Source organism: Larus michahellis, chromosome 1 (assembly GCF_964199755.1).
Source record: "Larus michahellis chromosome 1, bLarMic1.1, whole genome shotgun sequence".
NCBI classification, from domain to species: Eukaryota; Metazoa; Chordata; class Aves; order Charadriiformes; family Laridae; genus Larus; species Larus michahellis.
In genome coordinates, this window is record NC_133896.1 from 5,174,261 (window position 1) to 5,200,846 (window position 26,586).

The 26,586-nt window shown below is 44.9% G+C and overlaps 1 protein-coding gene across 1 annotated transcript in view; it reads right to left on the minus strand.

The window, feature by feature from the left end:
- ITIH5 (inter-alpha-trypsin inhibitor heavy chain 5) overlaps window positions 1-26,586 on the minus strand; it is a 49,987-nt gene that overhangs the window by 3,000 nt on the left and 20,401 nt on the right. The window contains exons 7-13 of the mRNA XM_074573221.1: window positions 26,287-26,403; window positions 11,644-11,815; window positions 8,447-8,756; window positions 5,894-6,447; window positions 5,470-5,520; window positions 4,282-4,398; window positions 1,294-1,671 (exon numbers count right to left, since the gene is read on the minus strand). Coding sequence (XP_074429322.1) covers window positions 1,294-1,671; window positions 4,282-4,398; window positions 5,470-5,520; window positions 5,894-6,447; window positions 8,447-8,756; window positions 11,644-11,815; window positions 26,287-26,403 — 1,699 coding nt within the window. The remainder of the gene's footprint in view (window positions 1-1,293; window positions 1,672-4,281; window positions 4,399-5,469; window positions 5,521-5,893; window positions 6,448-8,446; window positions 8,757-11,643; window positions 11,816-26,286; window positions 26,404-26,586) is intronic.

Below are 26,586 nucleotides of genomic sequence, written 5' to 3' on the forward strand. Positions count from 1 at the left end.
CTGGCTGTTTTGTGCCTCTTTATAAGTTGTTGGTTTGTTGTTTTTTAATAGGCCACGTTTTAAGGATTCTTAGCATATGGAGTTGTAAAGGGCTTCTCTGCAATAGTAGGGTGAATCTAGGTCCTGCAATTCTTTTCTAAATCTCACAAACAGAGATACAGATTAGAATAAAACCCTGTTTCTTTTTTCACTCATCAAGATACATTGGCTGAGCTAAAGACCTGTTTGAGCTGCTAGTAGCAAGTTCCTCTCTGTGGGCTGTGGTTACTAGAGGATAATATAACCCACAGAAAGCCCATCAGCAAGCAGAAAGATGATCTAGGCTTGAAGCTCCAAATTCTCTTCCCCTGTTTTCTTGGGGGCAAGCCCTTTTCAGCCAAACCTAAGTAAGGATTTAGAGGTTTGCACATGCAAGCAGCCCAAATCCAAAACTCCACTCACGAAGAATCATTTCCTGTTTAGCCTGGCCTGAACGTCACAGAAGCTATGGCTTCAGTCCTAGTTCTGCACTTGTACACAGCCGTAAACATCACTACTTCTCATTGTCTGGAAGAACCCGACCATCTAGACATTCTCTGAGCCTTCCTAAAGCCTCATTACTCTCAAAATGTGGGGATGGTTCTTCTCTCACTTCACATTTGAAAGGAAGGGGCCACAAAAAGTACTAATGTTTCTTGATCTCAATCAGGCTCAGGTATAAACAGCTCAGTCCTGCAAAAACAGACCCTGTGGACGTGTGCAAGTGCAGCACTTGAAGGCTAAATCAATGATCTCTGGCAATGTGCTAGCTCTGTGACTAGAGCTCTCTTTCAGAATCTAGAAGTCCTCAGTTGACTGATTTCTCTGTCTAGAATCAGACCCTACTTTGCTGTGTCCCTGACAGCACATTAGCATCTAGGCTATTCTGAATTAGGACTACTGTTAAAGAATCTCTTATTGATGCCTTATTCAGGGTTCTCGTGCAACATCTGGGGTTTTTCTCTTTATTGGGAACATCAAGCATGTGTATTGTAATGACAACTGTATTGGACAATCATAAAAAGAGTAGAAATGTGAAAAACAGGCACAGCCACATAGCTAGGATGGTGGGAAATAGCTCATACAGAAAAAGATGCTAAAAAAAAAAGAAGTTGTTTGGGAGTGGAAGTAAAAGTCTTACCTGAGAATTTAACCCCCACCTGCCTTGTTCGTTACCTCCTTAAATGTCTTAAACCTTGTCTCTGCCCTTTAAAACGGTTTGGGAGATCATTTTTCTCTGGCTTACAGCTCTGAATCTGAGAACCTGTTACCTACCCAATAGCCCGTGGGAGTCAGAAGAGAGGCCTTTGCTGTTGGAGATGTAGAACCCCAGGTGATCCCTCTGATATGGGGCTGGCTTCTTGTAATGGTGGATGAGGATGACAAAGCTGATTGTGTCTCGTATGGTCACAGTGATGTTGGAATTGGCAGAGATGGACACCTCGAGGCTGCTGCTCCGCACAATGGCACTCCGATCACAGGACAGAAGAAGTCTTTCCCCATCATCCAGGATGATTCTTTTGGGTGTGATCTCTAGGTAAGATCTCTCTGGCTTATTGCTGAGGATGGTGATGGTGCTGAAGTAAGTCCGATGCTTCTTGTGGCCGTTGGGTGGTGCAGGAGCTCCAATTAGTTTCCCATTCACAGTTACACCTTGCAGGAAAATAATCAATAAATGAAAGCTGGAACCAAGAATAGGTCTATTGTCTCAAATATGAGCTTTGCAACCGAGGACATGCAAATTCACCACCACATGCTCAATTATTTCACCTACCGCTATTCAAAACAGTATGGCCAGTCTGTTATAAATTGATTACCTTATATAGAGCGCCTAAATTTACCCAAGCTCAGAAATACTGGCCTTCCCTGGAGACAGGTGCCCCCAGCCCCATTACTCCTAACATTGTGTACACAGTGCTACGGGAGAGGATCAGCTGCTCCTCAGCACAGCCACTTCCTAAGCTCCATCCAACCTTAGGCCTACCTATCTACAAGACAATGATGTTGGGGGGGCTTTGAGCCACATAAGGCAAATATTTATCTTCCTGACTGCTATAGCCCAACCAACTGTGGCATGATTTACCTCAATCACCTATTTGTTGATGCATAACTCAAACCTGGGCAAACATACCAGATCTTGGAGAACTAAGAAGAGCCGCTGGCAGGCCTGCTTTTCCTCATATCACCAACTGGCATAGGGGCTGAACTTCTAGGGAGAGGACCTGGGTGTATCTGAATGCTGCTGTCTCAGAGTATCTCAGGTAGTAGCCAGTTGGAGTTTGATGTCCCCCTTTACCTGGCTCCTAAGAAGAGAACTAGCCTGGGAAGCCCCAGAGGAAGGGGTACTGCTTTGGTCAACATGCTAAAGACTGAGCAGGACCTGTAGTGAAGTGCTAAACCTCCTCAGGTGCCAGCGTTAAGAAATTCAGTTCTCTCTGTATCACTGCAGTTTAGGACCCTGAAGCCTGCACTTCCATTGGGTTATTTTCAGCTTCGCCTGTGCTGCTCTTCCAGCTTTCCTCAATTTTGTCCCAAAAGAACCACTTTTAAGTAGTCTAAGGTGCAGACCTCTTAGAATCATAGAATCATTGAATCTTCATGGTTGGAAAGGACCTTTGAGATCATCGAGTCCAACCATACACACACACACAAAAAAAACCCTACAATCTCTGTCACTAGAGCATGCCCTGAAGTGCCAAATCTAGATGTTTCTTAAATACCTCTAGGGATGGTGACTCAACCACCTCCCTGGATCACACTGAGTCAGCTGAAACCTGGATGTCCACACTAAGATTCCAAATCATTTTAATGATTTTCATTACTTCCTGTCCTTAAGACAGTGTCTCACTTCCCACAGGTCTCAGAACAGCTACTAGATAGTAACAATAAAGGAGGCGGCTTGGGGCTAACCCAAGCTAGACCCAAGCCATCAACACTGGGATGAAATATCTCCATATCCCACTGTTGCTGAGGAAATCTCTCGTTTCTGTCTTCATAGATTCAACTTGCTAGTGCTACACCGTCTATTTTTCTCAAGCTGATTCCATGTTTGAGCCACAGAATCACTGAAGCTGTAGCACAAACACAATCTGTGACAGATGTTTAAGGGAAACATTGCCAAAAGCTGGACCTTATTCACTAAGGCAGGCGTGAACACAGAAATATGGAGGCGAGAGCACTGCCACACGGAACAGAATTCTTATAACTTTATTGTGGGGTTGTTTATCTTCTTTGTAAAACAATCCTGTGTATTGTCTCTGGTTTTGACACCCCTTCCTCCCACCATTTCCCTGATGAGGACATAATCCGCTTATTAGCTGCCCTGCTTAGAATTCCAGATCAGATCAGACCAGACCACAGTTTGGGCCCCTGGGGATCAGACTGGCTTGGGCAAAGCAGATCCTGAATCGTGTGGGCTTTTTCAGAGCTGTTGGTTAGCCTCTTTTGATACTTTGCTCTGCCCTGAAGCAAACAGCTCTGTAAGTAAAGAGTGAGGTTCCAATAACAGAGCAATTTTGGTGAGTCCAAATCTCTTTATTTGCACGTTGTGACTTTGTAGCTAGAAGGCTGATGAAGTTGCACCATCAAAGAAATGCACTGTCTCTGCACCAGGAAGCTGAAGCCCATGTGTAATTGCACGGCACGGAGGTGGCTGTGTGGTTTACACAAACACTACATGCAGTTTGAAAAAATGCCTGTGGCTGTTGTAGCACTGGTCAAGTGCAACCCTAGACCATACTGGATCATCAGGAGCTGAGGTCTCCAATCTAGCTGGACTGAAGGGGTCCAATATGGTCCTCAGGCACTCAAGGGGGTCTTTGGGCTGTTTAGATGTAATTGCTGCTCCATTGATTCCAGTCATTGAAGACCTGAACTAGGAAAAGTTTGTATACACACACAGGCCAGTTCACTCTATGGTTAGGTCTAATCTGTTGACAAAGACTTCTGTAGATGAATTGTGTGTGTAGCAGTCGCCAGGCCTCCTTCTTGCTTAGGCTTGCTGTGGGATTTACCCATAAACTATAATAAAGTTGGAGGTTAGTAAGTGCAAGTGAACGGTCTAACTCCCCATCTAATCCAGGTTGTTAGAGCTGGAAAACTGTTGTGCACCAATTTTCCATTGCCTGGCCAGAAAAGCAACTCTTTCTAATTTCCTGATGCTTTTTTGCCTGGAAAGCACCTTGGTACTCCGTCTTATAGCTAGAGAGCTGGCCTTGCACTTCAGCTTTCCTCCACAAGCGACTGCTTTGCTTGACTGCTCACCAGATTCCTTGTGATCAGAGACCAGTCGGAGAATGTCCCCTGGTTCTCCATCAATATTGAAGCAGACGGAGAACTTGCTGGAAGGAAAATCAATGACAAAGTGAGGGTCTCCATCCGCTGAGAAATCATGAAAAAAAGAGACAAACGTGAGAGAGTTACACAAAACTGCAGTGTTCCAAGAATGTAACAAAACAGCTTTTCAAAATGTGTTTGTCCCTGTTTTTTCTAAGACTTCCTGGTTTGTTGTTTTTAGAGGGTCGGATGAAGTTTGCCAGGAAATGCCATGTTTTGCTTTGTTTTTCATAAAGATTATTTTATTTTGTTTGTTTTTCTCACAGAAGAGGTTGGGTTTTCAATGAAAACTTAAACCCCGAGGCAGTCCAAGTGAAAATCAGGATATTTTCTTCCTGGAATATCATTTCAGTGATTTATGGGAATTGTCATGCAGGTGTTTTTTACTCCTCCATACTCTGTTGGGAGGCTACATCCCCCACAGCACACAAAAGCTCTAACCAAGGACTACTGCATGGGCACACCTCACGCTGAACCTTCCTAGTCCTCGATATCAGATTGGAGCAGTCAACAGCAGATTTTAAACAATCCCACGACCTTCATTTTTCAACAGTCCTTGACCTATCATCAACTACCAGATATTTGTTAATTAAAAGAAGACCAGCCAAACCCCTAGTCCGTAAGGTGAATTTGACCTTATCCAGTGAAATTCAAGTCTACATTCTTGATCTGGGCTTATTCTGCAGTGTTTAATGTATGAAAAGGATGTTAAGTAGAGGTGCAGAACCAACAGGGAAATAGGAAAGCACTATTGAATTTTCTTTTTTTTTTCTTTTTTCCTTCAACACCACTTTTTACTTTTATAAAATGTTTTTTGACTAGTTCTAGTACCGAAAGAATGTGATTCCTGTTCTGCCCTAATCTACAGAAGTCTCAAACATGAGGATTAATTGTTGTAGATCATCTGCCTTGCTATGTTTTCTCACACCTCTTTTCATTACTGTTCCTCTCTGTATTTTGGTTTTGTTTTCATTTTTCTCCCTATGATGCAGGTCTGGTAAATAGGATTTTGGCTGATCCATCAGGACAGTTATACCACAATGGCTTGCAACTGAGGTTTCCATAAATCAACCACTACTGTTTTGAATTATTAAAAGCATGAAAACAGGCACTGACCTGAAGTTTTGGAGATTTTAATTCTTTGTTTATCTTGCTGTCTGTGTATACCTAGACGTGGGGAAGGAAGGCTGTTACAATTACTTCTTGAGCATCAGAAAGAGCCATAGTATAATAAGATTCCCAAAATATTATTCAGCAAGATTATAGGACATATTCCTGCAGTTTAGGCTTCATTTAGAATATCAATTTTTCTTCAATAGTTTTACAGAGCAGTAAGTGCTTCCAGGGGGTGAGTCAGGTGCCTGAAAGGTTTGTTCAAGGTCACCCATCCCACAATGAGCAAAATCAATATGATGTTAGCTTTCTGTTTATTACCCCGCAGTTCATGGGCTAGATCATCCCTGTTGCCAAAGTTAGCCATGAGACATTACCTATGCAAAAAGATTTCTTACCAGTACACAGGTTTTTTTTCCCCTCGTACCTGGTGGTGCTTTGTGTCCCTGCAAGCTCTGCAACTTCTCACCAATGCCATCGGTCGAAGGGCTAATAAAATCCTCTTGAGGTGGTTCTGAATGGAGCCCAGCCTCCCTCATCTTCAGAACAGTGAAGGGAGTAACAAAATTGTAAGTCAGGGCCATTGACTTGGCTTTCTCTGTCAAATAGTCTTTTTCCTGATTGTCATCACTCTTCAACCGGGAGTTAAGCAATTCCTTGATGGTGAGGTAACTCCATGCCCTCTCAATGTAATTTTTATCACCTTTGCCATCTTCCAGGCCAGGGACACCTCTAATGTCGTTCCTGCTTGGCAGGTCAATAGCCACATCTGTTTTGAGGAGGATGTACTTCTTAGAGTTGCTAGCGGTCACCTCCACATGGAGGCTATCTGAGGTGCGATTGATGAGTTTGCCAGCTATTATAATTTCAGAGCCATTGAAATAGTTAGGGAAGAAGTTCTGAGTGACTTGCTCCACATTGTCTTCAGGGTAATCAACACGGATGTCAGAGAGAAGGGGTGTTCCTATTTCATCATAGAACCTGAAACAAAGACAGATTTCTTACCGTTAGTACTGTTCATCCAAATGTATGCACACACTCTTGCACTTATACATGGCCAAGGATACAGTCAGACTATCTAATGTAGCTCCTAAGACATTCAGGAGAAGTTAGAGCTACCAGGCCCCAAATTTAACTAGTGCATCCACTGTAACTGGGTGCAGAGAGACGGGTTTTTCAAAATTTGAGTGGACAAGGCCCTGAAAAACCTCTCCTACATTTGAAGTTAACTCTTCTCTGAGCAGAAGGCTGCATTACATCACCTCCAGAGGTCCCTTTCAACCTGAAGTATTCTCTGCCTCATTTTAGTTTTCAGTGGTTCTTAGGCATCGAAACAGTCTCCTAAGTATGTTCAGAAGCATCCCAATATGGTCTGGCAGTCACCTACATTCCACTATGATTCAAGAGGTCTCCAAGGAGATGTTTGTGACCACTTAAGTGTGCTTAAGAGGGCCCGTCCATCAAACGTAAATTCTTGGCTGCTCAGGCTCACAGAAAGGACCCCAGTTATTTCAAAACATACTTTGAAAAGATGCTGTTACACACAGTTTTCTAGCTGTGTTACGCATGGTATTCCAGACCCAGAAACTGTAAGACCAAGATGACGCCCAAAGCTGGAGAGTACCTGAACCAAAGCTTCTGTATCACTAGAAAAGCCCTAGATAATGTAGGTTGGGATGGTCAGTGTGGGTCAGGCAGGAACATAGATTTCTGAGAGTCAGAGGAGAAAAAAAATCAAGAAGAAATCGCATTATGCCCCCATAAATGAGGACATTCCCAAGGAATGGAGGAATCCTAACTACAGGAGGACTGGCAGAAGAGAACTCACTGCTACCTTATTGCTGACTTTCTGTCGGAGCAAGCAACAAAATTCCATGGAACCAGAGAGTTTAACCCTATAATGTTTTATTAACATGACCTACCATTGCACTGGACAGGCCAGAAAGCCTTCACGAGGGGTCAAGGCCTACGTTTACAGTACCGTGCTTTCCCTGCAGTGATGTGCTTTTGATGGGTCTTCCCAACCTGCTCCCAACCTGCTCCAGGAATGCCATATTTCCCATTTAAATGCCAGACTCCTCATTTCTTGGCAAGTCATTTGAGTATAATTTGGTAAATAAACAATGAACTGGCCTCGGCCCTTTTTTAGATCAGGCTGCATTTATTTTTCACATCTGCTCAAACAGATTGTCTGGAAGTCACACTTTCTGTTTTATTCTCTCTCCAAGGAAACCCAAAGCCTGAATTGGTTGGCTTTATTTTAAAGTCTCTCTGAGCACTCACTGTCTTTGATGCAGGAACCTCGATGCATTTTAAAACACAAGTGAATTAAACCTGAGAATTTTCTGTGAAATAACTCCTGGGATATAACGAATAGTGGAGTGAGGGATACAATCTGTCTTATAGTACAATGCAAGGAAGATTCTGTGTAAAAATACAAGCCGCTGACTACAAAAATCCAAAATTACATTGGCACCCATGTAGATTTTCCCTCCAACAGTGATTTGAATTGGCCTCCAGGAAGTGATTGTGCCTTTCTGTGTAAATTTGGCACCAGATGCCAAACGGGCTTGCCATCACTGAGCTTGATAAACAGTGAGCTGTTTAATCAGATAGAGGTGTTTGAACAAGTACTTGCAGTGCTGGGTTCCTGCAGCCCAGACAATCAGCACATCCTTCATTTGCCAGCGAAAGCCACTTGCTATCCAAAACGCACGTTCTGAGAAGCAAATGACATGGGTGGAGTGGCAGATGGATCTACAAAATCGGATTTAAAAGGAAGACACTCTTGTCCACACGTAACCACCAGGAGACAATTTCTGTGTAGGCATCCTCAGTACCTCAGCGTACTCTGCCTCTCTCAACCACAGTTGAGCCTCAGAGAAACTCCCATCTCTTGTGATATCTCCTTAGTGGATTTTCCTTCCCCAAACGCCTGCCCAGAGGACAAGAGTATAAGCATATAAAAAGCAGAACAAACCCTTTGAGGTGGCTGGCTGCATCCTCATCCTCCTGGAAATGCCTCGTCATGCCACAGTTCTCCAGTGCCATCCTCTCCAGCAGCTTCTGGTCCACATCATTGCCAATGCCGATGGTGAAGAGGCAAAATTTATCACGGATGGCGTCCTTGGTGTTGCTGAGGATTTTGGACGATTGTGTTTCCCCCACCGTGGGCCTCCCGTCCGTGAGGAAGATGATCAGAGAGACGGTCCTGGCATCGATGTCGTTCTGAGCAATGTAATCATTTAGCAGCTTTGCACCAGTCTGGAGAGCACCATTAATATTAGTCCCTGGGAAGGTACCAAAATGATTAGCTCATTTCTCTTTGTAAGAGTGATAAAAATAATTTCCTAAGCTCCCATTAGTATGACGACAGCATCTCTGTTCATCAGGAAATTCCTTTTCTCTACACGTGGTTGCACTAGCCCTTTAACTCACTTCAGCTCTGTTACTCAGCACCAGTTTAACAGAGGTATTTATAGTCTTATGAACTGCAGTTTATTGTGTAAAATTGCTGTATCCTTGAATGTCTCAATGTACAATAGTCAGCCATGGTGAGCAGAGTCACAGCACATACCATGTCCTGCCAGCACATAAAAAACAGTTAAACTTAATTAGGGACTCTCCCAGATGGTATCTGAACTGGGAGAGCAAGTTCTGTTCATTTTGTCTGAAGGGCACAAGATTCGAAGAGAGGAAAAAAGACTTCTAGTGGGAAAACAAGTGGTTTGGTTTGTTCCTCAAACCCCAGGGGCTAACAAATTTTAAAGGGAAGAGAAATGGCTTTGTTAGCCGAAGAGTGTGTTTTCACAAAACTGGCTAGTGAAGAATAGAGCTGCCTGAATTGGGAGAGAGGGACAAAACAGAAAATAAATGAGGGAGTACATGTACTTTGGAAGAATAACCATGAAAAGGATTCAAACCTCCTGAGTGTTCAGAAAAAAAAAGAAAGCAGGAAAATGAGTATGGGTATCTCCTTGCTCGCTGTATTTTTTGTGCTATATCAAAGAGGGATTGGTTGTGGGACCTTTGCAAGATTAGTATGTCTGGGTTAAAAACACCTCTCAGAAAAAAACAGGTGAAATGTCTTGAGCTGTACACAACAAACTCCTCCTAGGGATCCAGAAGGAAATATCTAGGGAGATATCAGCGAGGATGTGCTAGCAGGTCTGACCATGCATCATGTAGCTAGAAATGTAGCATCCACAGCTCCAGTGACTACAGCAAGACAAGGAACAGGAAAGGGGCTAAAACTTCTGAAAAGTCCTCAAAATCCAGACTGGTGTTTTGCAAAATGGTTTTGAACCAAGACCCTGCACCTAAATATCCTAATATTCTCTCAGTCTCCAGACTCAAAATTTCAGAAAGAATTTTTTCCCAAGAAACAAAAGAAAACCATCCCACGTGGCAGATTGCCACATCAGAGAGCTACCAAGCACCGAAAACTGCCTTTTGCCACATGCAAAAATATTTAGCAGCAATATTTTTTTCCCCATTTCTTTGGTGTGTGAGTATGACAGAGCGGTGTAAGCACAGCACGTTCTTCGTGTGTGTGATCTGTGAGCCTGAGTCCATGTTCACTGAAAGATACTCAAGCAACAGCACGTTTATAGGAAAAATGCAGAGTTAGCCGAAACTGAAGTATACCGCTGGCCTGTGGTGGAGAATCACTGCACCTTCCTCTTGAACCTGAGTTAATCATTTCCTTTTAGTTTTGTTCTCTGGCAGGTTCATGGGCAAACTCAGCTGGTTCCTGCACAGCGTTTTTGGCACTTCAGGAGTAAAAAGCTTTGTTCTTTGAGTTTAGTCCCACTGTTGGTAATTGTTTAACTGGGCAGGGCCCATGACCACTTCCTAAACTCTTCCTCTCGCAACACAAACAGTACGGCAAACCATCCAGTTTGCCGTGTTTTTCCATCAGGGAGTTTCCTTTGCTTGGAGCGGTCACTGCTCAGGGGCAGCCATGGGAAGGCCCTGTCTGACCTTCAACCACCTGTGGCTGTTTGCGTGGGGAAGGATTTGCACAGGTCATTTTGCAGCTCTCTGCTTGCTTGGGGAGTGCTCAGCTAGGATGGGCACAGCTGCCAAAGTATGTTTGATTGGCATTGTTCAGTCTGCAAAAAAAAAAAGGCTTCAGAGAGACCTTATAGCCCCTTCCGCTACCTAAGGGGCCTACAGGAAAGATGGGGAGGGACTCTTTATCAGGGAGTGTAGCAATAGGATGAGGGGTAATGGTTTTAAACTGGAAGAGGGGAGATTTAGATTAGATAATAGGAAGAAATTCTTTCCTGTGAGGGTGATGAGGCACTGGAACAGCCTGCCCAGAGAAGCTGTGGCTGCCCCATCCCTGGAGGTGTTCAAGGCCAGTCTGGATGGGGCTTTGAGCAGTCTGATCTAGTGGGAGGTGTCCCTGCCCATGGCAGCGGGGTTGGAACGAGATGATCTTTGAGGTCTCTTCCAACCTGAACCATTCTGTGATTCTATGATTACAATCCTCACTAAGTCTTTTTATACTAGTGTCCATAGCCTCATAGGAGACCACTGATTCAAATTCACTCTGCCACTGTTCTGGAGTCTCCTCCTCTCCCCTCTTCACTCCTGGCAACAAGGCACAAATGAAAAAAAGGACAAGAAATTCTTAAATGTCATTCTGTCTGCTCCTTGGTAGAGACGAGAAGAAAACAGTACTAGGTGAGAAAGTAGCTCTTGCAGAAGGCAATCCCACAGTCCACACTGGGTAGCCCATCCCTGGAGTTTCCAGCCGAGACAAAACCATGTGCCTGCATTTACATAGGTTTTCAGAAACTGCGCAAGAACTGTGTGTCCTTCACCAGGATATGGCATTTTTTCCTGTGTCCTCAAGAAATAACCTTGGGAACTTTCCTACTCCAGGGGTCTCACCAGATAAATTGGAGAATGGACCCAATTTGGATTTAATGAGTATATTAGGTCATATTACTGGATCTGGGGACACCTTTGCATCATGTACACCGATAAAGGGCACATAGCCTTCTGTCACATAACCCTGAGCGGAGGTAGGGAAGGGGCCCCCTTGTCCCATGACCTGAGTCCCAATGTCTTTGTATTGCTACATGCTACAGGACCACATTCCCCTCTCCATTCTGATGTAGTCAATCAGATAGCAAAATTAATCCCTTTCATATCTCTGGATCATACCTCCAGTAGGCGACATGTTATGAATGTACTTTTTGGCATCTCTTATATTATTTGGAGTGACTGGCACCAGCCGGTCCTGCTGCCAGACCTTTATTCGGTTGGAAAAGCCAATGATGTTGAAGTGGTCTTCAGGCCTTAGGTCCTGGAGAATTGTGAAGAGAGCTTCTTTGGTCTAGAAAGAGAAGAGAAAAGAAACCAGTAGGAACAACTCTCACTCCTTTAGTGGGCGAGAATTTAACTCTTAAGATGTTTGCTGATCTTCTAGGTATTTCTACACTGCCAGTTTGGCTTATGAAGAAAACTGGGATGTCTTTCCCTGTCTCAAGGCCTGATCTGTGTGATGCCATGTGCTATGCTAAGACAAAATAACAACTCTTGCCCAAAAGCTCTTGCGAAGATCTGTGTCTGTGGGACACATGTTTAGACCTAACTAAACTTAAAACTCATGCATAACGATTGGGATAAAAGCTCCCAGCGACTGGAAAAACCATGCTCTGAACTAAGGGATGATGAATAACGTTGACTAAGACTAAAAACCTAATGGAGTTCTCCTAAAGCTCTCTAGACTTGCAGTAGGCTGTAAGTGGCATATAGTTAAAAAGGTTACTTATAAATTGAAATACCTCTGAATACATCAAGGATGCACATGCTCTGTTCGTAATTAGGATACCGAATGATATATACATACTCCAATGAACAGTTCACAGATGTTTAAGCTAATATGTTCAAATGAATATGACATTAAAAGAAGCCCTGACCAGTCATTGCAGATTCTACCTGTTGTCAGTTTTGTCCCAGGCCTGTTGTTTTTCCAGCAACATGCCAACATTCTATTGCTCTGCTCTTCGTCATCCTGTGTAAATACGGGGAACCAGCGTGAGGGAAGCTGGTATCAAGACGACTTCATCAAAAGAGAGGTTAAGGTTTCTGGGTGATGGGAAAGACAGACAACTGAGGAAAAGCCAACAGGAAGAGTGCAGATGTGTCCAGTTCTCCCCAGTGTGACCAACTTTGATTTAGCAGCTATGCAGCTGTGTTCACAGGGAGACAAACTTCAGCTTAGTAAGACCAGCTGAAAGAAGATGCCCAAAAGCAGCTTCTATCCATGCAGACATACCCTATATTTAAATGCAAAACACATGGGAGGCGATATCTATAAGCAGAGGGATCAGCAGCTTCTCAGCTCTGCCCCTTCTTGGCCATCATTAAGCCTTAATATGGTGGACTCAATCAGCATTTAAAGGTTTCTCTCATGCCTATCAGGGAAATATGTGAAGGGCTTTTCCAGAAAAAATACAAAAGATAATCACCAGTGCTGGAAACCATATGTTTCTAGTCCTGATGTTGCTATGTAAAGACAGTTTGGAAAGGAGCTCAAAGGACTGATCAAGCTGTGTCATCAATATCCTTCTGGATTCTGCATCGAAGCCAATGATGCAATGATGCAACTGCAGCAAATTACCCACCGCAGCGGAATCTCTAATCCTCCCAGCTGGTGACTTGGCTTCCAGTCCATCTGAAGTTAAGGGGAATATTTCCCATAGTTTCAAAAATTTTGGAGCCAGGTCTGGAGTCCTTCCCTGCCTGTTTCTGTGCTCTGTATAAACCATTTTCCTCTGTAGGGATCACGGGATTCATTCCTCCATTTGCTTAGCTGGAACATTGCTCCACGTCTCACCATCATGCATTTTATGAATGTTTCATAGATAATAATACTAAAGCAAACGCCAGTGGAAGAGGGTCTTTCAAAGAGAAGAGGAGAACCCCACTAGGTTCACATCGCGATGTGCACCAAATAGACCTTGAAGATGATGAATGCCTGCCCCAAACATGAAGGCTGTCTCCCCAGTTTAACCGTCCAAAGAGAACTTGCTAAAATGAGCTAAATATCAGTTATATGAACAAGAAGGAAAGGTTTTATGCTCTCTTATATCCTCTTTTGTATTGCAAAAATGCGTCAAATAATACAAGACATCACACTTTAGAAGGGCCTTCAAACATTCACAGTCTCATTTTACAGAAGTGAAAACCGAGGCACAGATACTTTAGTAATGATGTCAAGGCCAAAAATGGAGAGCTTTCCAAAACTTGGAGTTTCCAGCTCTCGATCCAGTAGGCCAAACCATCTCTCATGCACGCATAGAAGGGCAAAGCAGGAATCACACAGTGGAGAAAAGGACTCTTGGATTTATTCCATGATAACGAGAGTGGCCAATGCATTTATCCCTCAAAAAATGGGATCAAAGTAATCAGAAAGTGAAAATGGAGAAGCTTCTATCCTGTGTGAGTGTGATCAAGCCTTCACGCCAACCTCTGCTGAAGGAAATTCGGGGCAGGATGTTAAAGCAAGAAACAATGAGACCACAACAGCGCCCTGCGTGCAACATTCCGCCTCCACTGCCCCTCAGGGTAGACAAGGGAGAGAAACAGCGGTGCCTAGAAGCAACGATTTGGAGGGAAAAATCCCCAAATCTCATTATCCACATTATAGCTCTAATTATAATTAACATGACTTGACCTTTCCCATTACAAAAACCCTCTTTTCAGTTTTTTACAATTCTGTCAAACTGCACTTTTCTCAGAGGGATTTATTGGGCCCAAACAGCTCTGTTGTTTCTGAGAACAAAGCAAGAGGAAAAATAATCTTGCTTTGGCCTTCTTGCAGAGAGACTGCATCTCACCTCCAGTGTGCTCAGAAATTCCTTTTGACATTCTTGCCTGTGTTCAGTCGAAAGAAAAGGAAAAGAAAAAGAGAAACAAGGCAGAGCAGCCATGTAGTTTGATGTACGCAGCATCCAAGCTAGAATGGCAGAAGGGGGTCACGAGGGAACTGAAACAGACTTTCCTAGAAAACGCAGCACTTCCCCACACCCTCATACTGCGGCCAAATATGGGGCTGGGACCATCTCTCTCCCCTTCTTTCATTCCCTTTCCTTTTTGTCTCTTATTTTTGTCACTGTTAAGTCATTTCCATGGAGCTTGAGTCAATTTTTCCCAGGAAAAAGTTCTGTCATATTTTAATGCTCATGCACAGACAGCCTGGATTCTGGCATCTCTGTCATGTACTTGCTTCTGCAACTTCAATAAAAAAACTTTGAATTTATGTAATATAGACATATATATATATATATACACACACACAAACATATGTACAAGTATGCGTGTGTGCACATGGTTTTTCTCCAAAGCAAACAGAATGAGGGAAGCCATACGGTTCATTCTCCTGCAGCTTTTACCTCATCCCAAGTTAAAATAAAGGGTGGGATTCAGCTTTCCCAATTCGGTCATCATAAAGCTGGGCATTGCATCTAATCCCTCTCTAGGCAGGGGAAGACACCTCCAGAGAGTAATCCATCCCATCTGTTTTGGACAGGTTTTAGGATGGGCTGAGTCATTGTCTGGATGTGCCTGTCTCCCAGCATTGCCTCCAAAAGACTGAGTAGCTCAATTATAGAGAAGGTGGGATTCACCTCAAGACTAAATCCTGCCCAGTTCCAAGCATTACAGTGCTTACTGGAGCCAAAAGGAGCTGAACTGGCTCTCCACCTCTCTTAGAGCGCTCTGAATTGCCTGGCTCATCTGATGTGTTTCCCTCTCTCCCCTTCCAGCCCATACAGACCTCCAGGTTTATCCCAAAGACTGCAGTCCTCATGGAGTGGCAACACATGCTTTGCTACCAATATCCCTCACCCATAAAAGGGCTGCGAGAGATATGTGACTTCGCTCTGGAGGGCTGGATATGGTTCAGGAGCTGTCAGGCAAAAGCAGCTTTTTAAATAAGGAGAGTATCTTGGTAAAAGTGCAGCGCTTGAAATCCTTAAGTACCCAGCTCCGACTGAGCGCTCTGACTGAGCGCTCTTGGTGCCCAGCCCTCTCCTCCTGTCTCCACCAGCCCCTAGGCAAGGATTTGCAGAGCTTTTTGTGCAGAGAGTGCCTGGCAGAAGCTTCAGTCGGAACACGGCAGCAGGTTTCTCGTTCTGGCCTTGTAAGGCCACAGCTGGAACTTCTCCTGGCTCCGAGGAGCCAAGGGCTGAGGCTGCCATGGGATTCCCAAGCTGCTCCAATGCTGATGGGGTCTTTACACTTCCCATCCCGCCTGGCCCCAGTGAGTCACTGCACTGAAATTCCTGCCAAAGGCACTCTCCTTCGAGGCAGAAAATTAACCATTTCTTCCCTGGTGAGGAACATATCTTTCCTCCATGGCAGTGCATATGGCACTGATTCATTTTGCAGATAAGCCAGGCACAGATCTAACCCGCTCGCACTGAGGAATCCAGTTTAAGGATCCAGCGCCCTTGTGCCAGGTGCTGTAAGGTCGAGATGCATTTTTGTGTGGAGGGTGGAGCAAGGATTAAAGGAGACGGTGTCAGGAAGTAGCGATGCAGAACAGCTGGAAAAAAATCCATTTTTGCCAGTTAGGAATGGTTTGTAGCTGTCAGAGACAACCTTTAAATCAAGGTTTAAAAGAGGGGAACTCGGTGGAGGAAGATTCCTCCATTTCCTCCAAATTAGCATGGATGAAATTGAGCTGAAAGGTGGAGACTGAATTGCCGCTCCAGTGAGCTTGAGTCGAGAAGCTGTGCTGGTGAATGAGCTGTCAGCTCAGCTGAAACCTAGGGCTTGAAACAGCCACCTCCTGGGCTACAAAATATGACTCCCCAAATCTGGGACAGAAGAGTGATGGTCTACAGCTGAGGACAAGGGGGATGACCATGGATGCCAGGGAATGATTACAGTTTTGGTCTCTGCTTCAGAAATGATGAAAAGCTGAAGATGGGCTCTCGCTGTCTAAATGACCAATGTGCAGATAGTGTCTTCTCAGGTTTACAAAGTCAGGGACAAGCCAGCTCCCAGCCACCATGGTCTTCATTGTCACCTCCACACCAATACCTCAACATGCAACACAACTGCTGCTTTTCTGGTTCTTGCTTGCTAAGGGCCCTGCATCACGGCCAGGTTTATTCAGGGCTATGCGACCCCCAGCAACATCAGGAAGAGGAGAAATCCCTCAGCTACACTCCAGTTTGGCTGTGACTTGTCACCATTCTACCTGACCCCTTGGAGCTAGCTCTGACAGACCCTGCTTAGCTTAAACACTGGTGGAGCAAAGCACAGGAAGAGATACACTCCCATGGGAGAGCTGAGAGCCTTCAGCCCTTTCTTGGGTCAAAGAGCTGCCTCAGAGACATCTGGGATGATGTCAGACCATCTGGGTACCTTTTAGGAGGAAACTGAGTTCCAATGACATTTACTCCACAGTCTCTCGGTTGTTTGAGGAGCAAGATGAGGGTGAAGCCTGGCTACCCTGAAAGCTGTGCAGTTCAAAGGGAGACAATGTGTGGTTGTTAGATGCCACGGCATTGCCAGATTTTGGCCCTGCTACGAAGCAAGGGGGGAATTCAAGCACCTCATTATAATGCGTGTCCCAAGCCCACGTATTCACATTTTCCATTGCCTAGGAGCAATGTGCTTCATCCCAGGCCCACAGCCTCTGCGCAAGCTTCATGCCAGCCCATTAAAAAAAAAAAAAAAAGAATTTAAAAAATCAAAAGACTTTCAGTTCACGATGAATCCAATTCTATATGGATAGTGGGTCTCCGCAGCACTGCAGTGTAACTCTTGGAAGCAGTTTCCAGATACAGCGGGAGTTCTCCCAACACCCCTGAGATCACCTGGCAGTCCTCAGTTGCGCTCTGCACGCCCAAACACAGCTGGCATCTGCCCTCGCAACGGCTGGGCAGTGAGACATTGACACCAGTGACACAGCCCCTTTCCAGCTTCACCCAGCACGAGGCAACCGTGTGGGCTCGAGATGAGTCAGTCTAAAGAGCATGGATAGCAAAGAGGACCGCATTTACCACCAAAGCCTTTGGAAAGCAGTACCCATCAGCTGAAAGCACTGCATGAGGACAGTCTGCAGGTAACAGACATAGGACCATCTGCAACCATCTACTGAAGGATGTCACAACTAGAAGACAAAATTTCAGTAGGCTTTGCTTTGTCCTTCCAGATCGCCTGTGAGAGGCCACGTTTGACAAGAAAGGAGCTAAAAGGCACAAAATGTAAGCTCAAAGGGAATTAGGAACCCACAGCTCTGTCCAAGGGCTCAGAAAACAGATCTCCTACAGTGAGAAGGAGAACAGTACAATATGTTGTTTGGCAAAACACTGCAAAGAAGTACAAGGAGAAAAAACAGAAGAGCTCCCCCCTCCCCTTCACTATCCTCTATGCTTTGGTTCATATCTTTCCTTTTCCAACCATGCACAGGCAGATGATTAAAAGGTCCAGAGCTGGCTTGTCCAAGCTACAACAGCCATATCTGGTCAAATCTGCCCATAGTCTGTCAGAGGGATTAATACTGTGACTTAAGGAAAGGCTGACATCAGTGTCGCACCTGAAATGGTGCTATCGAGGTCAGCCAAGATACTGACATGGCTTAGTTTGGGATCCAGTAGCCAAGGGAAAGGTGGTGTGAGCTCCACTGCCATTTTACATGGAGGAGCTGAGGTACAGAGAGAGCAGAGCAGAGGTTTGGGCCGTGTCACTCCCGCTGAGGTCTGAAGCCACATCTTGTGAAGTTTGCTTTCCTCTGTGTCCCAGTTTCCTTTCTGCCCACATAATGCAAATCACATGCCAGTTGCCAGCAACAGGGACTTTTGTACCAAAAATGGGCTTTAACCCAGAAGTGTACCCTTGGAATTTTTTTTACCTTCTTCCATCCCCCTCTTTTGGGGGACAATCTGCCCTTTCTTCCTCTGCAGGGAGCGTTGTGCAGTTCAGGAACTGCAACTCACCCTCTCCCTGTCAATGTATCTTTGTGCTTTCTTCCTGGGAGAGACTGATCGCGTAATCAAAGAAAACTCCCTCACAATTCTGGACAACAAGTATTTTGTTTTACACTGCTGTTTTACACTGACTCTGGCCTGTGACGGGAGGGAGTTTGGTTGTAGAGTTCCGGACAATAAAGGTCTGTCTCCAGTCCATGGTCCAGCCTCTCCCGCCGGAACATCACAGATCCCTTGCTAGTAACTTGAACATTGCTGATTCCCTATATGGCCTGAGAAAAAGTTGCTTTGTAGTTTCCCTGTCTGCAAAAGAAATTCTCCATCATTTGGAACAACCGTTTCTATTGCCTTTTCTGCAAAAAGATTTTCCACTTAACATTGAGTAAACCACTTAGCTCCACATTCATTCAGGGCATTTGAACATTGAATTTCTGCTCAGTGGAAGATAAAACTGTCTCCAAGCTGTGGACAAGTTTCGCTATGAGTTGGGGTAACTCATTTCTCTAGCACCCAACAGCATGGTGAGGATAAATACATGAAAAACTGCAAGATGATCTGATTTCTCAGGAGCCGGAGTTTCACAAGCCCAGAGGGCAGAGCAGATGCTAAGTCTTTGCAATCTCATTGCAACGTTGAGGATATAAATAAATGCCAATACAAAGATTTAAGGAGGCAAGTTCCTACCAGCACCAAGCATCATTATTTCAAGTCCTTATCAACAGTGCAGTATGGATCACAGTTGGAGCAGTAAACTTCTCTGTACAATAAGTCAAATGGAAAAGCTTAAGGGCTGCCCGACAGTGCCATACTGAAATAACTCCCCTGGAAACAACGGGGCTACCCGGGCAGACAGCCAGACTGACACAGCAGTGTATGCAGGCCACATTTTTGTCTTGTGCTTAGCTCATTTCCAGTGGCATCACATCCCATACCATGCCAGTCAGACACTCAGACCCCCACCCTGTCTGCATGACAAACAATTTCCATGGAGCTAGCAGCAAAAAGGTCAGCACCAAGGGAACCATGCCCTATGCCCTCAATGCAGATCTTGACAACTGTCCCTCTGTCCATCCTCAGAAGATGGCGTTAGTCCCAGGGTATGAAAACTGTTACAACAACTCAGGACTTTCATTCTCCGTCACACAGATCAGCTGCTGACAGCACTGGGAAGAGTTGACATGCCCAAGAGGTTGTCCACAGTACATCCCCTTGATTTCAGCAATCATTAGCTGCGACATTATGCAGCAGGAGTTGGGCTGAGACACGGGTTGCTCTGTTTTTCATGTTGATTAGCCTCCATTCTTCATCACGTAGCCACTCTCTCACAGTGGGTACCTCAGCAGTCGGAAGCCTGCTGGGTTTGAAGCTTTCTATCCCCTTCTCAGAACACCCTACCTGCGCGTGTAGCCTGCTAGGAAAGATAAGTTGCCCCTTCACAGAGATATGTGTCCTCTCCATGGTGAAAAGTTCTGTGCTATTTCACCAAGGAGAGATCGCACTGTTCCTAGACAGGGAGGAGGTATTCTTTCTCCATGAAAAGGAATGTTGTACTTCCACAGAGATGAAGTACATGTTATCCCTCTGCAGAGGCTGTGACTCTGCAGCCACCTACTCTTATAGCTCTGGCCCTTCTTCTATGAACTGTAATACCTCTTAATTTTAGATGTGACTTCCTCATGATCATCTCCAGTGAGTGAGGGATGGTGACAACGGTTGGTTGGTTGGAGCAAAGACCCAGCTCTTTTGCTCAGGTTTAACGTTATGCAATACAAGAGCACTAAATTGTTCTTTAAAAAAACCAAACTTGCCTGTTTTCCCACCTGAGAATCTGACACAGGGCCCTCACAGTCCTCCAACACCTGCTCCCCTTCCCATTTTCCCCATTTCCAAATCCCCTCAGCAGCTCCAGGAGCCCCACTCCCTCCTGCACATCTCTGCCTCCGACCCTTCTCCTGCCCACTTCCATCCCAAACTGCTGCCTCAGACATGAGCAGGCCAAGTCTTTGCCCAAAACTCCACAGAGAAAAGAGCAGATGTTTTGGAGAAGACGAAGTCACTACATCAGGGATAACTATCCAAGAAAAGCTCCCTCCTCACGACACAGGTAGTATCATAACTCTCATTCCTAAGGGACCTCAAATTACATCATGCAGATCGCAGAGTCAGAACTGCCTGTGAACACTGGTGACTTCATACAGGAATATAACACGGAAGACCTCACTCCAGCAGGCTTCAGGGTCCCACAAGAACTTCTGAGCTTCGACTGCTCTTCACAGTTAGAAACAGACTGTCCCAGTTGGGCAAAGTGGAGCACACACTCCACGTTCGGGTGAAGGGGTATTTACTTGGAAATAGCAGTGTTGTTGCCAGCGGTATTAGACTAATAGCTTAAGTCTTGGCAAAGATCAGGTGTCTTTTAGACTTGGGGGATCTTTTACAGCCATAAGCCCAGCTAAACAGACAAGACTCTGCAAAGAGACAAGCACAGACAAAGAAAATAACCTACCTAAGTTCACATAACAGATCCATGATACAAACATGAATAGAAGCCAGGTCTGGCTTCCAGGTATTGCTCCAGCAACTGGAAAAACACAATTCCAGCTTGGAAAAGACTACTAAAGAAACACAGATCTGTAGCTTCATAGACTTGCATGCGTATGCCAGAGCTTTGAGCATACTAATAGGCTTTAAAGGCTCTGACCAGCCCCACCTGGGGCCTCCAATGACACTCCTGCCCATTTAAGCGCCAGTCTGGGCCCTCAGTCCCAGCCTGAGTCCCAGACCAAGAGCTATGCTGTAGCTGTCTCACAGTAGCTGGGCATAGACCTCAATGACCCTGATCCACGGACTGACTTCCCAGCTTGACTTAGCAGCTTCCTTTTCACTATGGACTTATCTGGCGATCACTGGGCTGTGTCTGTCACTTCAGTAGCATCTGGTTTCGATTAATCCTTTGATGAATTCAGCAAAGGTCTCATTTAACCCTTTGGGAGAACTCGTAGAGTCTTCATGGGGTTTCAGTTCAAGACTCAGCAACATTTCCATGCTAAACTCTGCCTTTGCAACCTATTTACTTTGAACCCAATTAAAGGACTTGCCATTTGTAGGTGGGCTGGGATCTTCTTAGGAAACTCTGTCTCTACTTCAACTGCCTCGGCATGGAGCAAATCAGCTGGGGCCACGTTGGCTGTTAGTCCCGAGACCCGAATTAGATGCTCGCTGTCCTGAATATCTGAGGGCATCTTGCTCTGAAGGTTACTTGTTTTGCTGTATGACCGTGTCATTATTTATAAGTTTTAGGGTTTGGGGAAGGCAGATTATTTTGCTGCATGACAAGTACTTGCATTTTTCTTGGAAGCTGGGCCTAAGCATGAGGAGGAACTTCTTTACTTTGAGGGTGGCAGAGCACTGGCACAGGCTGCCCAGAGAGGTGGTGGAGTCTCCAACTCTGGAGACATTCAAACCCCACCTGGACGCGTTCCTGTGCAACCCGCTCTGGGTGACCCTGCTCTGGCAGGGGGTTGGACTGGATGATCTCCAGAGGTCCCTTCCAACCCCTACCATTCTGTGATTCTGTGAGATCGAATATTCCATATACATACATATATTCACATCTACAGAGAGGAATGAGATGAAACTGCTGTTGTGTGTTCCCAAGTAGGAGGCAGCTGCATTAAGTTGTCAGGGCTGGAGACACTGCATACGGCTCTTCATTCACTCAGGCTGTTGTTTTCCAATAGAAACGGAAAAAGCTGACCAATCTTTCCTCTTCACAGTAGCTTTAAACTCACTAAAGGCTGTAATTAGAATTAGCATTTTTTCCAAAGTCCCCTGGTGATTTAAGGCAGTTCTCCTGGGCAGCAGCCATTATTTGGACTAGTAGTCAACAGGCCTGCAGCCAGCTCTGCAGCAACCAGCAGAAGTCAGTGAAGTCTGGAGTGAGAACATCAAGTGTTTGGGTGCTTGTCTGCTCTCTCACCACCCTGAAACTATTCAGAGGGAGTCTGTGTGCTGAGAGACAGAAGTTTACGGGTATGTGTAAGGCTCTCGGGCCCTCAGAAGGTGTGGGTCACAGATCAAGGCTACCGACAGTGTCCCTTGGATGGATGCAGGCAAATAAACCGAAGCATTTGCAAACACGCCGCAAGTCCCAGCTTCAGTTGAGTTCCTCCTAGCACAATTAACCTCAAAGAAAATTACAGTCTGGCATGCTACCATTGACAAGTTGCCAGGCTTGCGGTATAGCCAACTGTTTAACTGAGTGTGTGGGCATTTATTGCCTGTGGGAAAGGTAAGGTGAAATGAATCTGTGGTTGAAACAACTACATTTCACCACATGTCTGCAAAACATCTGCGAATCCATCCTCCTGTGGACACGTTCATAGCTTGGAACATGCTTGTTCTATAACATTGAATTGAGGGATGATAAAGGTCCTTTTTCACCATGTTTAGTGACGCTGGGGATAAGATACCGTAAGATAAGATACCATAAAAGATACCATTAAAACACTCAGGTCAGACTGCTCAAAGGGCAAATATTTTTTGATTCCCAGTAAACCTTGCAGTATAACCTGTTCCCTGGGCTCTTTTGGCTCCTGTTAAAAGCAACTATTCTGCACAGAGCTTACCATCTCTTTGCAAATGAAGGATAAAAGCTTGTGAGGACAAAAACATAATTTTCCTTGCCAGTGGGACCGCAGTAGTGACGTGCAAAATCTTGAACACATGAAAAACATTTTTATCATGATGCACAAGAGTTTTCTCTTCCTGACCTTTGTCTCTCTGCCAGTTCTAGATGGGGACTGTTGCAAAGGCCCGGTTTCTCAGTGGAGGTGGACTGCTGTGATACAGTTGAGTCTGCTAGACATTACCAGAGTTCAGAGGCTGTGAAAACTGCAGGAGGAATACGGACATTAGCTAATTTTCCCCAGAAAGCTAATACATATCTCAGTGATGTGAGGGGAATATCTCAAGGGCCTTAATGATTTGATTTAATCTGGTCAACCAGACTCACTATACGTGTTTGCAACTGGGTCTGGACACCTTGTTACTTCAAAGACAGAGATATCTTAGGGAGAAAGGGATGGCACAAACAGATAAAAATTCATGCAGGAAAAGGAAAACCTTGGGAGGCGAAAAGAAGAAATGACTCTCAATAAAATTGTGGGAACTGCAGGATGCATGAAATCCTGACCTCACTGGACTCATTTTGCCATTAACTTCACGAAGGGGTCACTGAAGAGTACAAAATCTCCTCAGGTTACTACAGAAAAGGGTGCACAGCTGATGTTTCTCATTCTTGCTTATACAACCCTAAAAACTGCCCTTTGCCATAGTTGGTGCAGCTGACCTGAAAGCGCACTCTTTACAAGTGCTGGCTGTATTTTTAGCTGATCTTGCATGTGACTCAGTAAAGAGAAATGAGGCAAGACAGTCCCATGGGAATTCCCAGCTCTCTCCCTACCACCACAGATCACCACAGCTGCAAAAGTCCTAGAGAAAAGAAGAAACAGAGGCATTTCCTCTGCTCGGATGTATCCTGCCACCAGGGGACGTGTCTGTAATTTAACAAACATCTTAATAATAACAACAACAATTGGGTAAAAAGGCCACTGAGCAGACATGGGTCATGGCTGTAATTGATCACACTTTCTTAGCGTATGAAAAGAGGCATATTATTCAGCCAGTCCTAGATTTTGGTCTTTCCTTGACTAATCTGTGTGTGGAGTTTACGATTTAGGTCATAATTCCAAGAGCAGTTGAGCAGTTGAAATCAGAGGAAGGTAAGTGCTTCCTGCACATAGCACTCCTCCATAGCACACGAGTGGGTCTCCATAAAAAGTGTATATCTGAGATAACCGGGGAAAAACTGGCTACACCCTCAACAAAGGTTCTGGCTAGACATGTCTCCCACTTCAGGCTCAAAAGGCACCTATTTGTAGATAATTAGCCAGAGATTCCTGTATGTTTAGCTGGCTAGGCTATGAAGTAGACCTTCAAGGGTTAATCCCTGGCCATGTTGTTTCTAGTAAGTATATGAAACGAAACACTAATATGCTCAGGAGGAGAATAAAAGCTTTCATAGTACAAGGTTAATCGGCTGACCCAAGGCACCACTTGTGCAGCTCACACCAGCACCAAAGCCCTTCAGAGTCTTAATCTCCCTGCTTCAGCCCTGTATCGCTTACTGTCTGCTTTCAGCATGCAGGACTGGGTGCGTTTGTGCAGTATTTGTTTATTCTGTGAGGCAAGGCAGACGTTTTTCGTCAGAAGGCCAAGAGCCATGCTCTGTCCACATGAATTTGTAAAGATTCAAAAGCATCTTCATTCAAGACCTCATCAGCATAGAACTAGGTATGTTTGTTAACAACTCTCTGCTACTCCAGTCACTGGGGAAGATAATTAGAAGCCATAAAAATCATACTCCATTTTAGCTCACAGTGGATATAATTTGATTTAATAGGGGACACAGCTTCTAAATTAAGATTTATGATCACCATTAAAACCAGATAGTAAAGTTTTTATGAGAAAGAGAGAAAAGCATATATACCCCCGATATCCTTGTTGAACTGTCGGAGAACTGTCAGACAATGACCATAGGCTGTGTTTTCAAGGACATTTGGGCTAGCGTTGGTGGCCAAGGAAACAAAAAAGGCTCTCAAATAACCGCACTTTCCATCAGCATGTTCCAGGCAGGCAACCAGTTAGAGCTCCTTAGCTGGCCAAGATCACAAGTTGAAGCCATCGGCCTTCAGACGTTCTAGTAGATTTACAACATCACACCATCCACACAAGCCGAAACTACCCCATATTGGTGTCAACCTATGTGGAAAGTGCCACTGTCCATTGTCATTAGCTCAGCCATGGTGAGAATGTAGAAGATAAAGATGTGGCCATTCAATAGAGAGAAGCCAACTAACTTCTCCATATCTCATGCTGGTGGGGCAAGTCTTCAAATGGAAGGAAACAATACTAAACCTACCAGGGCTTTTCTCCTTTTAAGCACAGATACATAAGATGGAAACTGGACTTGCCTCTCCAGTGTGAGTGCAGACCTGAGATATATCTGTCAAATCATTCAGAACAGAAATGAATTCTTAATTCATCGCTGCTGCTAGATTAGACTGATAGCACTGTGCTGAGAGAAAGAGTACATTCCCCCAGGCACAGCTCCCTCCAAGCCAACCACTTGGCTCCTGAACTGGAGATGGTTTCCATCTGTCCAGCTCAGAGAATTGAAGAAGAAAAAACTTTTAGGCACCAGCCTGAACCCTCCATGTCAAAGGTCAATTTTAAGCGTTGGTGATGTGCCCTTCAGCTTGGCGTGTTGGCTCACGTTAAGATCTGTGCCCTGGAAAAAAGTCTGAGATTTATGCTGAAAGACTCAGATTCTCAAACAGGACAAATTGACCTTTCTTTCAACAGAACCCACCGAGTTATACATTGCTAAGGCTTTTGCCAAGGTAATTTAAAGACAGCAGTACTTTCTCTCTGTTATTACGCTGGATACAATGGTCTGGTGAATGCACTTTGCTGGGAATTCTCCCTAATCTGCCTCTCTTCAAACTGCTCAGAACAGAACTGCCCAGCACAATCCTACCTGAAACATCCTAGCTCAGTTTTGACAGCACCAACCTTTTTTACAGAGTGATGAAGTCCTCTGCACTTCCTGTTCCTATCCCGTTCCCACTAACAGGATTGCTGGTAAATCATCTCATCTTGAGGTTTCTTCCCAGCCTCCTCTCACCTCAGACGAAGAAAACATTTTGCAGAAGAACCCGTCTGGTGAGAATAAGCCTGGACCAAGCTCTCTACAACCTTACAGCCCACCAGTCTATAATAAATGCAAGGACCTCACCTGTTTCAGTTTCGTTCCCACCATGGAGGCACTGCTGTCAAGCACAAATACAACGTTCTTTGGCAACGGAGGAAGATCTATGGGGGCGAAGTAGTGCACGAAATACCCATTAAGAATCTGTGGAAGAGCAAGGAAGTCAGGAATCAAAGGTAGATCATGGTACAATGTTCCACACACATCATTTTGGGATATTTGGTTGGGCACACCTCATCCTGCTTTCAATGTCTGTGTCTACATTGGAATATATGAGTGCTCCTTGGTGTCCCTCTTAATTCTGGCCCCCGGTTTATCCAGACTGGG